Consider the following 13,070-nt stretch of genomic DNA (forward strand, 5'->3'; position numbering starts at 1 on the left):
AGGAAAGGTACAAAATCCACCAGTAAATATTTATTTATATTTTTGTGTGTTAATTCCATCACCAACAATAAGATTTGTTTCAATACCATTGTTATTTTCTTAGAATTGATGTCAGCATTCATTGTTGCAGCATTACTGTTCCTTTCTTAGAATTTTTGTGAGTTAATTCTCTCACCCACAATAAGCCTTGTTTCAGTATCATAATTCTTTTCTTAGCATTGTGTGTGTTAATTCCATTAGCAGCAATATGCAGTGTTTCAATATTTTTGTTCTTTTCATATACCTTTAGATCTCACGGACGATGACTTAATTGCACAAGCCCTGTTGTTCTTCATCGGTGGATTTGAAACATCCTCGACCACCATGACCTTCACTGCTTATGAACTCGCCGTGAATCCTGAAATTCAACACCGAGTTGCGGAAGAAATCGACCAAATTCTTCAGAAGAATGACGGGGCATTAACATATGAATCTCTGATGAGCATGGAATATCTGGATAAAGTTATCGCAGGTAATGAAAGCATTACAATGGATATTTTTCAGTTAATATTTGTTGGTTAAGTCAATTCATACGGTATTTCATCAAGCAGGTAGGTTTCATGGACTGAAACTGCCATTGTAGCATGTGTGATACACGTTCAAGCCTCCACGCCAGAGTAGTACTCTTAGGCCGGCTTAAGACAAAGCACATCCTCTTAACATTTTTGCTAGCATAAATCCTATGTAAATGTTTCCAAAAATCTCATAGCATATGGTACTACACCGAAGCATTTCATGTAACTATTCGGCTAGCTGTTGCGATCCAGCATGAAAGGCACGTTGAGTTACACCATCTATGCACGGTGTTTACAATTGAAACAACTAAAATATTCTTCCATACGTGTACAGTAAACGTTGTAAAGTATGTATTTAAGCAGCGCCATTGTTTTGCACCTAATAACGTTTTATGCGAAACGTTATTTCACTCGGTTGAATAGTTATCGGCTTCTAAATATGTGAAGTGATACATTGTTTACATCTCACGCGGCCGCCATTACAACTTCCCTCGTGACCTAGAGGTTGCTTCTGATTGGTTATGCTACGGAAATAGGACGGGTTCTATCCTTGAGAAATGCCATGAAATATGCCATGGCATCCATAGGCGTAGCTAGAACTTTATAAAGTTCACAAAGAAAAAATTGAGGTATTGTACCTTTTTAATAGCACATTTTGCAACACAATCACATTGCTCTTAAACTGCACTGATGTTTGTAAAGGAATATAAATTCACTAAATGACAGTGTTGAAAATTTCTGAATATATGTAGTAGAAAAAATCAAATTGCATAGAAATTACACACACAAAAAATGTTCATAAATGTTACAAACAAATACATCAAAATACACGTCATCTATAACAAGAGACGTCTGTCAAAAGGTACAATGTTCTTCAACTCATCAATAACTTTATTTACATCAATAGACGAAGCTTTTTCCTGTTCCACAAATAGCAAGAGCAGGGCTTCCAATCTACCTGCTTCTGAGTTGCTCTTAATTTAGTTTTAACTTGGGTAAGCTTGGAGAAAGCTCTCACATGTGCAGCTTGTGACAGGTATAGAAGAAAGGCGCTGCAGTACAGAGTAGAATGCAGTAAATATCTTCTTTCTTCAATGACATCAAAAAATCGAAAATCTATAGACACCCGTTTCATCAGCGATAATGCACACGTTTGTACCAAGTAATGACATGTTCAACTTCTTACAAACTGCCGCTTATTTTCTCTCTTATTGAAATATCTGTATTTAATTCTCTTTGATAAAGCAGCCCATTAGGGTGTGCCTAGGCACACCCGGCACACCCCGTAGCTACGCCTATGATGGCATCTGAAAAGCCACAAGATTTTTCACTTCAGCATTTTTGTCATGACACAAATGTTTTTAAAAATACTAAGGAAAATGCTTTCGTCTAAAGCGGGCCTTAGGCACTGAACGAAGTAAAAATTTAGGGGTTCCAGAAGCACAGTTCCACGTAGTCCCTGTCTTCAGCGCTACCATTCTGCCAAGGAAGAAACTGCTGCATAACATGACATTGCAAAATCATGTAGCAATTTAAGCTAATAGAAGATGTTACTGCCATTTTATATCATTACGTATTAAATAAATGCAGACCTGTGAAAATTTGTCCCTGTCCAGAATTCTAAATTTGGTCATATTCCTGCTCAAGAAATTTCTTTTAATTTCTATTATTTTTTTACTTACAGAGACACTAAGAAAGCATCCTCCTATTCCGTTCGTAGACAGAATGTGTTCTGAACACTTCGCCGTACCAGACTCTGATTTGGTTCTTGAAGCGGGTTCAGCAGTTCAAATTATTCCTTTCGCACTGCACCACGATCCAAAACACTTTCCTAACCCGGAGAAGTTCGACCCGTCGAGGTTCGACGAAGAAGAGAAGATGAAAAGACATTATTATGCTTACTTGCCCTTTGGGGGAGGACCTAGGATGTGTATCGGTAAGTCTCGTCAAGGGGATTACTTAGCCTTTCTCTGCTCTCGTTTGTACTCAAAAGTTACCGAAGTGTTTTCCGTCTGCATTCATTCCCTCTATATTAATGTCTCCATATAATTTTCCCTCCTTATACCCATTATACCTTTGTCCTTTTATTCTTATCTACTTTGTTCCACCTTCCGTGTCTTCTCTCTACACGTGCCAGTCCTACTTTTTCACTCGCTTTGTTAAAGAGGCGTAGCGGTGCAGTCGGTAGATGTGAACTTTTCCAGCAGTAGCTGTATGATTGGTTGGTTTATTAAGTGATTTGGTTTAATTTACTTCGCTTTTCTGCCACTTTTGGCTAATCGCGAAGAAGAAGATGAGGGATGATATGATGGCTTAAGGTGAAATCATACAATTTGAAAGGATAGCGAATTATTATGTCTTGATAAGGACTACAAAAATAACAAGCATGTTCTGTATCTCATAAACAGTTATAATTCGAATACCGTGAGATAGATAATGTAGAGATATGGAGACCATTAGACCGAGAAAACCTCGTCATGTTAATATTCACACTTGTTCATTTCCTGAACTTGTCCGACCAGCGAGCGATCTCAAGAATGCGCTAGCTTGTAACTTCCGTAAAACCAGGAACTAGAAAGGCAAACGCGTGGATCTAAACAGGATCTACCGCGTTCGAAAGGTTTAACAACCTTTCGACGCCGATAATGATAAAAGCAAGCTCCTACCCGGAGCTCGCTCTCTTTTGATTCTGACACTCATCGACGCTACATGGATAACTAGTCCGATTACTCTACAACACGTTACACTGCTAACTACGACGATGGAAGACGGAGTTACCGCTGCCTAGCATGCTACAAGGCGCAAGGGATCGCTTGGCTTGGTGAACTGAGGGTCGCTGGATAGAACCTTGGAACTGTCACGATTCGGTCTGCGAGAAGCATCAGGACAAGACATCACACACATCTACCAGGTATGAACAAGCGTGAATAACCTTACACCAACTTTCCATATCTCTACCCTCCTACGGAGCAGGTTCAGCCATCAAACATTATTAGCTCTACCTAAATGTTTAAATGAAACTTCCCTGTAACCTCTCTAACCCCAGGAAAACGGGGTTACAACATGGTGGAGTTGCTTCAGGCCCTTTTTTGCAATTAAGTACCCTCCTGTACGAATTGCTTTACATTAAATTATTCCCTCTCACCCCTCCCTCCCACTTTGGGAGCATTTTAAAAGTAAATTTTTAGTAATTCCAACGCATACTCCCATAAAACGCTTAAGATGCGTCAGACCCAGTGACAATTTTGTGTATTACCCTATGGAAAACAACCCCTCTTATTCTTTTATGCCGACCCCCCCCCCCCTTTTTCAACAAAAAATCTAGTTCTTCTGCATAACATGTATTCAAGCATCATTCACACAGGAATGAGAACATTTGCTTATACTTATTTGACCAGCGATATATTAATGACATAAATAACTGTATACCCATACTTTCATTTGTTCTTTGGTCTGCACGACGAACCTTCGTTTATGAATACGTCACAGATAGCGTTGCACGAACACCTAGATTCCTCCCTCGACCAAATCATAGAGTTAGCAACTGCAATCACGGCAAATCCAATAAATTCACGACCTTTATCCCCAATTCCCTCCCCTCCACTAACACGGTTAAGGTCTGCTAATAGAAATTACCCTCAATTTGTCCTTGGACTACAAACACCCGACAAAAACCGACCCCAACCCTTAGCGAGTACCCCGGCTCCCGTTTCAACTTCCTCTAACACTGTTAATAACTCTGATCACTTAACTGTAGAAATTCCCACGACTAACATGGCCACCCAAATTCCAACTGCATTGTACCCGGCACCATTTAGCGGAAATGACCCTACGGACATTGACTCATTTTTCCTTAAGTTTCAAAATGTAGCACACGCCGCAGGATGGTCGGAAGCTAAGCGTAAAGAGATGTTACCTTTATTTTTGACGGACACCGCTTTAACTTATTTTCATGACATACAGAAACGACCCAATTTTGTAGACTTGACATACACCCATATCAAAGACGAGCTAAGTACGCTATTTAAGGGATCATACTTGTCAGCAGATCCTGTACAGATAATTCTCCAGAGAAAACAGGTGGTAAGCGAGCCCATTCACACCTACGTTATTGCTAAAAAGGCATTAGTCCAGCAATACTTCCCGAACGCCACTGAAGAACAAACTCTCTCTTACATCATCACGGGACTGCGAGCCAAATACATTGGCTGTTTAACCAACAAGCATTTTGCTAGAACAGAAGAATTAATTGCCCACCTACAGAATTTCGAACGCCAGCAGTCATTAATTAATTCCCGTATGTTGGAAGAGAAATTGGAAATTGATCAGACCATCGCTCAGGCGAGCTTATCCCAGACATTCACCCCGTCACCACTTCACAGATGTTCGCATGCACAGGTCTATTCCCCCCTCCCCAGTAATTCTCACACCTTGACTCAGCACTTTGTACCATACAACCAGTGTCCATTTCCTTCTCTCCCACCATTGACACATCAAGTCCAAAGTCCACAGTCCAACCCCGCTCTCGTAAATAGTTCTCACACATTGTATCAAGGGATGAATCATATACCGAGTTCTGATAGTGCCCGCTGCGCGGCGACACCAGCCTTACCCAGAGTAGAACACGCTCCAAGTGCTACCTCTGGTGACGAAATAAACAAACTTTCGTCACAAATCTCGACCTTAACTCTGCACTCGAACGAAGAGATCAACGCCAGTTCTCTCTTCAATCTTTGTTCAAATGTGCTGGAATTTGCAAAGACGGCTAATCAAAACGCACATAACAGAGGTTTCAACAAGGGGAATAATAAGTCCTCTTCTTACAGAAATAATAATAATTCTAGAGCTAATCACAGAGGTAACTTTCGATCGAACTCAAGAGGCCAATTCAGAAGTAATGGTAACAACAGGTTTCAGCGTCGAGATCAGGCTAATCGCGACGATGCAAATACCTCAGCCTGTAAGTTCTGTGGTCGTTATAATCACGAAAGCGACAACTGCTTTTACAAGCCACAACGAGACAGTGGTTTAAACTAAAATCGTCTTCGACTTGCAGGAACGAAATCGAAGATAATAGCAGATTAGATAAAGTTCCTATAATTGAGAGAAATGGCCTATACTTTATTAATAGTAGCATACAAGGAAAACAGGTAGATTTACTTATTGACGTGGGTTCCCAAATCTCAATTTATCCTTCCCATCTTCTCCCTACTGACAGAAAAACATACAAAGTACAATCCACAATCCAAGGTGTGTCCGGATCGAAACTGAGTGTGTCTGAAATTGTCGTTCTTCCTATCATAATTGGAAAGCGTAAATATTCGCACCCATTTAGAATAGTAGATTCAATTAACGTCCCTCCCCTTTTAGGAAATGACTTTTTACGAACGCAAAGGTGCGAAATGTCATTAAAAGACAATACAATAACTCTTTGTCATTTAGGACGTACTCCTAATTATAGTATTTTAAGATCAAAGTACAAGACTCACCAGCTGTCGCATGACATATTTACCCAGATTGAAAATGCAAATGAGTATGAGGGAAAAGCTACCCTTTCAAACACAGTTCAGTTAAGTCCACGAACAGAAACTTATATCAATTTGAACATTACCAGTACGACACCTAACACCCCTAAGCCTGTACTTTGTACCCCATCTGCTTCCCTTATGACCCAGCATCCAGTAGTCCTTCCCAATGATACAGTAAACACTCAGTCACCTGTAATTCCCAAAGACAACCCTATAGAAAAGACTAATCATGACAAGAAAGATGATGATGATGATGATGACTTATTTTTTCATCAAGTATTTCATGCACAAGCAGCAGATTTTGATATTAGTTCAGAACAACGTAAAGACCCCTATTTCAGAGACATTATTGATGTATTAGAAAACAAAGATAAAGCTAGTGACCCTAAACTAGAAAAGCTTTCGTATTCTTATGTACTCAAAAATGGAGTCTTATACAGGACTAATAAAATCAAAACTGGTAATAGGGATAGACTTTGTATTCCTCATGCATTAAGAAATCAAGTTTTCGATCTTATTCATGCACACAAAATGAATGGAAGTCACCAAGGTGCACAAAAGACATATAATTTAATGCTTATGCGCTACTTCTTCCCTAATATGAAGAAATTTGTGTACGATAAGGTTAGACATTGCATCCCTTGTCAGATTTCAAAGAAACCACAAGGTTCTAAACCGCATACGCTGCAAACATTCCAACCAGCCCAAATTCCTTTCCAACGAATCCATATTGACGTATGTGGTCCTTTAGTCTCTTCAAAAACGCACAAATACAAATATTTCCTATCAGTAGTCGATAGTTGTACAAGGTACGTAATTACAGCTCCTTTGGCTAATCATGATGCACAAAACATAGCAACAGCCCTAGTTGAGAAAGTCTTTTTAGTCCATGGCATCCCAGAGACGATCTATTTAGATCGTTCAACGCCCAATTCAAGTTTACTCTTACGAGAGTTAGCCAATATTACAGGTGTACAACTAAAATATGTAGATACTTGTGCCCATTTCACGAATGGATTAGTTGAGAGTTCATTTAGTTACTTAAAGAAAGCTATGAGAGTCTTTGTGTTAGAAAAGAAAGCTTCGTGGTGTGATTATTTGGCTAGCGCAGCGTTCAGCCACAACGTTACAATCCATTCTGGATCCCTCCAGAGCCCGTATTTTACTTTATTTGGCTACAACCCAAGGATCTTAGCTGACGCTGTCCTTCCTTCGAATCCCGACAATGTTTCCCAGACGAACGCACAGAGACTTGAACTCCTGACCTCCATACGAAAGACCGCTCATGACAACCTGAACAAGCGTTACGAACAGCAGAAAAAGTACGTAGATCGCACTTCTAGAAAAATGCAATACTCACCAGGACAACATGTATGGATTCTAGATGCCACTCCAACTCCAGGTGTGTCAAAAGCTTTTGCGTCCTCTTATAAGTACAAAGGAACTATTCTTCGTAAAGTTAACGAGAATTCCTACGAGGTAACTTTCATCGACGGGAGAAGTAAACAAAAGACTGACAATATTACTATTTCTAGACTTAAAGCCCGCTACGACTAGTGCCATGATAACCCCACTAACATTCATTAACACGCCACTCCGTTGTTACTCGCTTTAGCCTCCTCGCTCGTCGTTGCCTACATTGCACGTGCTAGCATGATCCAGCATTTTCTCACGCTCATCGACTCCCCTCCCCCCTCTTTCCACTCCCAGTGCACGCACTGCATTTCTGCGTTAGAACGAACTCATTTTTATTTTTAATACAACATGGTTATTTTTATTTTTAACAAGATCAGGATTACAGAATGCTATCTCAATCGTCGGAACATTTATAATACATTTCTTGCCTAATAATTATTTTCTTACAGATATTTTAAGGTTATTTTATAATTTGCGATTCAACGCATAGTAATAGTCAGAACATATCACTTAGCTGATTTGACTAATAAGTACTTAGTGTGTTTATGATCCGAACTAGCAAATATTTTTTTTTCCCCATTTGCTGGTACATATACGCTCAAATGAAGAAAAAAAGTACAAAGAAATAAAGAACGAATGAACTAACATAGAACAAGGTCAATGATTTAAAGAACAAATGAACTGCGTAGAACTTGCTTGAACTTTTGGCTTTTTGGCCATAGCAATTTTTTTTATTTACGCTCAGGTGTACCGCGAACTGCTTCTTTGAAAGCTGCAATGCACTAAATATGTTAATAAAGCATATACTACATATAGGCAAATGTTCCCACTCTTTTCTTTAATTTTATAGTTCAAATATTGATAGCATACAACATGGTATAGCTCATATCCCATGAAATTAAAACTTACTCTATTTTTCAATGAACTATTACACAAATATATTACTTACTCTTTCTCACTTCTTTTTCAATTTTTTTTTATTAGCAGCGAATCGAAGGCGCTTAAACCTTTGTCCACAAGACACGTAAAATTCTTGCAATTGCTTTTATAAACGACATTTACACATATTACAGAAGGAAATGTCTCGTAATCACTTAGTTCGTTCTATTATCGCTGAATTCCCCTTTCTTTTCTCATTTCATTCTCGGCTAAGCCGACTATTCTAATTCCCCCCCCCCCCCCGTTGCGCCCAAGCGAACTTTCCTTACAACATGGAATTATTCCACCTATTCCCCCCCATTCCCCCCCGGCGAACTTTCCCTACAACATGGTAAACCTGTTAATCAAAAACAGGCCCCCTTCAAAAACTCTACATCCTATAAGTAATAACGCCCCTTCGCCGTCATTCAAATTAGATATTACCTCCCCTCCCCCCCAAAATGATTCACCAGTTTTAACTGAAAGTCCCTTTTCAATCGATTTTATAACCCGTCATCACTTATTGTAAAATCTGCTCCACTACCTTTTGCTTTTTCCTAATTTTTCCTTTTACGCTTGTTTCATTATCTCATCGCCACGGATGTTACTGGACCCATGACACCACCGGCTTGTACCATCGAGCGACAGACCTAGGCTCATCGCAGAGACCAACAACGATTTTGTGGAGTTCCAGCACCAACAAGGACCCGTTCCCGTCTGGACCCATTAGTGATTTTTCCATCTTCCACGCCGCGACCCAGATGTGGAGCGCTTTACCCAGGACGTTTCTTGCCCCGAAGCGCCATCGCAAATTTGACTTCAAGACTGCCCTCCCATGACGATCTACATCGACAAGGCCCCGCCCACTGAGTGCATTGTGCTCTTGTTTACTGACGACACATGATCCTTCTTGTTATTTTTCATCGGCTACAAGTGTTCCGGTGCTCAGTTATTTCAAGTACCGTAAGGCACACGCAATTAATACAAACATATGTCATTTATAGCGCCAAAGTTAGTGCCCATGGGTACTACCCATATTGCATTAGAGATACGTCTCTTTCTTTTGTGTTTTTATTATTATCGTCAGCTGCACAGCACGTCCAGCCTATGGCGGCATGCAGTTTACAGAGTTGCCATAGGTAACATACCTCAAGGCTCCGCCCGCATTGTGTATGTTCCGCCGAGTGTACTTTGAACTCAGCAAACAGTAAACACAACCGCTTGCGGTTCCCGGCGTTTCCTCACATTGTGCTGACATGTGTTTTTTTTTTTTTATTGTGCTGTCATCACTCAATCAAAACTAGTTCAGTGTCACAACGTCACAACTTATGTAATTATTTTATCCATGCCTCAAGACTTAGTTGTTGTGCTCGTACTTTTTGAGTTTATACGAGGCTATGACCTACAATTTAATTTTTTTTATTATTCTACGTGTTTTTATATTTTTTTTCTCAACGATGTTTAGTGCCACGTTATTTTCGATGATATGACTCTTCTGGTGATTACAATTTTTTTTTTACGGTGATGTGATTCTTCTACTGATTGGTTTCCTGTATGGGTTTTCTACAAGTATGATTTGTTAATAAATCCTAATTTTTAAATATAATCTACTCCGGATGAAGTTGTCGACCATCATAGAGTGGTTCGATTATTTCAACAAGGGGAATGTAGAGATATGGAGACCATTAGACCGAGAAAACCTCGTCATGTTAATATTCACACTTGTTCATTTCCTGAACTTGTCCGACCAGCGAGCGATCTCAAGAATGCGCTAGCTTGTAACTTCCGTAAAACCAGGAACTAGAAAGGCAAACGCGTGGATCTAAACAGGATCTACCGCGTTCGAAAGGTTTAACAACCTTTCGACGCCGATAATGATAAAAGCAAGCTCCTACCCGGAGCTCGCTCTCTTTTGATTCTGACACTCATCGACGCTACATGGATAACTAGTCCGATTACTCTACAACACGTTACACTGCTAACTACGACGATGGAAGACGGAGTTACCGCTGCCTAGCATGCTACAAGGCGCAAGGGATCGCTTGGCTTGGTGAACTGAGGGTCGCTGGATAGAACCTTGGAACTGTCACGATTCGGTCTGCGAGAAGCATCAGGACAAGACATCACACACATCTACCAGGTATGAACAAGCGTGAATAACCTTACACCAACTTTCCATATCTCTACCCTCCTACGGAGCAGGTTCAGCCATCAAACATTATTAGCTCTACCTAAATGTTTAAATGAAACTTCCCTGTAACCTCTCTAACCCCAGGAAAACGGGGTTACAACAATAATGTTGTTAAAACATTTTTCAACTTCGTATATAAGGATAATTATTTAAGAACTCTTTTATAGTTCTATAGTTGAAATGTAACAATTGTATATTTTTAATGCATTTTTAAAGTTCTTGTAGTTTTAGGTTATGTTTGCTAAATAATTTGGAATGTTCTCTTGTCCAATACTGTGGTTTTGGATACCTTGTAACATGTAACCTTGTAACCTTGTAACATGTAATACTGCTGTATTAAGGCTGAAAAGCTGTTCTCGGCAGTTTAAAAACACTTTTAAATAAATAAATAAAATCAAGATACCTTCACAAAGAACGCCCATGGCCAGACCGTAATTCGAACCCTGTGCCCTTGGAGTCGCAGTGCACTGTGCTAACCACTTCGCCATGTGCCCTGCATGAAGAGACTGGGGTCCACCCAGCATCTAACAAATAGGTGCCCTGTTTCCTTCACTCCTTTGATTTAACTAGATAAAGTATAATATTTAAACTGATAAGTCCACGATTCAAACCCAGTGTTCCTGATGACTGCTAAATATGACATCACACTCATCATGTTGCTATGTATATCGCAATTAGCCAGAAGTAGCAGAAATGCGACCTTGGATCAATCAATGTTATCATGTATGTTTGAGTTTGAAGTTCACTTTGTGCACAGAAAAGCTCATCGGGACTGGACATAGTTTAAAGTTCCATCCGAACCACTATGTGCCTCCACTGGGTATCGAACCCATGTAAAGATATAAAGAGAAAGGCAATCAGAACTTTGGTGCAGTATATCAATTGAGTACATACATGTAATTTTACTGTATACTTCAATTGTTTTCTGTTCAAGAATCTTCATAAACATCAACAGAACAGACCTAACTGAACTCAAGTACAATGAACCAACTTATGATATCCAAAATAAATAAATGTATTGAAATTGAAAGATTTGCATGTTTTGCTTATCTCTTTGTATAACCTCAATGTTTTCCAGGCAACAGATTCGCACAGATGCAGATGAAGATAGGATTAGTTTCCTTGCTGTCGAAGTATGAGTTGTTGCCAAGCGAAAAGACTCCTGTTCCTGTGAAATACGATACGAAATCTTTCTTCACAGCCATAAATGGAGGTAACTGGCTGAAGATTGTGAAAAGAGATAAAGAGTGAAGCAGTGGCTGTTATCTTGGCGGACATGTACTTTCGCAGAGACTGGTGACAAGGTTGAAAAGCAAGAAAGATGAACAATACACACGTCGAACGAGACAAATGACTAATCGCGGACTTGTGCGATTAATTCAAGCAGGATTTTCATTCAATTTGTGTTTGTCTAATTCTGGAAATAATGTTTCCTGCTACTGTTTGGATATTGTGCTGTGAAGGTGAAATAAAAGACGAAAATCGTTGTGCTTGCTTGCTTGCTGCCCATAATCGTTTGAAATGTGTTGTAAGAAAATCTGCTTCGTTTATTCGTTTTGATATTTCCTCTTGTCGAACTTCAAGCAACTCGGTCACTATTTTCCCGGCATATTCAAGAGTATTTGTATATGACCTTACGTTATCTTATCGGTTAAAACTAAATACAAGGTTTCTTTTTCTTTGTATTGTTAAGTGTTTTGGAGTACCTTCGGAAACAAAAGACTATACTGAGCACCAAAAATAGGTATGCATTAATATATGGTTTAAGTGCTCGCCCATGTGCATATGGGAAAATAATGAACCTTATTTAACGCAATCATGTGTTTAATTTGTTAATGTGTTAAATTCCTCTGCTTCTGTATACCTATTTTCCGTCACATTCTAGATCAAATGTCAATGTTTTCCCCTTTTGACACTATCCTAAATGAATGTGTAATAATTATATTTGTGTAATATTATAAAAACTGTAATCAGTATTTTCAGCACTCGTAGACAAATTGTATAATTATTTTCAATAAAGTCGTCGACTTTTTCGTACTTTATGTATGTACGTATTATTATTTTAGTAGTGATAACAGGGGTGCTACTCGAAAATATAATCATCTTGGCAAACAAAACTCGGTCAGTCAGTACGAGTTCGTAAATTAATGTTACATAAAAATCCAGACTGTATTGACTTCTATTCAGAACATGTAAAAGAAAATTTTGTATTAGAATGTCCCAAAAGTAATGTCGAATTTGGTGAGTCCTTTTCCATGGACAAATTTTTAGTGATCACACGAATAATACCCATATACATTTGGTGTACTTAGTTGTGAAGTACAGTCACCAGCAATAAAAATGGGAGACCTAGATCTTGAAATTATCGCTTCCAAGCATAGCGTTATGTGTTGCCTAACCCTACGGCGGTGGTAGAAGTTGCCATTGAAAATTTGGTTACTAAAATCCACTTATCAGCGTAGA

At 39.3% G+C, this 13,070-nt stretch overlaps 1 protein-coding gene across 1 annotated transcript in view; it reads left to right on the top strand.

Annotated features, from left to right (window-relative positions):
• LOC145996109 (cytochrome P450 9e2-like) overlaps window positions 1–12,649 on the top strand; it is a 30,052-nt gene extending 17,403 nt beyond the window's left edge. Inside the window, exons 3-5 of the mRNA XM_083132377.1 lie at window positions 290–511; window positions 2,239–2,490; window positions 11,686–12,649. Of these exons, the coding sequence (XP_082988503.1) occupies window positions 290–511; window positions 2,239–2,490; window positions 11,686–11,858 (647 nt within the window). The 3' untranslated portion in view covers window positions 11,859–12,649. The remainder of the gene's footprint in view (window positions 1–289; window positions 512–2,238; window positions 2,491–11,685) is intronic.
• Window positions 12,650–13,070: the final 421 nt, after the last annotated feature.

The sequence above is a fragment of the Lepisma saccharinum genome, chromosome 12, assembly GCF_977018435.1.
Source record: "Lepisma saccharinum chromosome 12, izLepSacc3.1, whole genome shotgun sequence".
NCBI lineage: Eukaryota > Metazoa > Arthropoda > Insecta > Zygentoma > Lepismatidae > Lepisma > Lepisma saccharinum.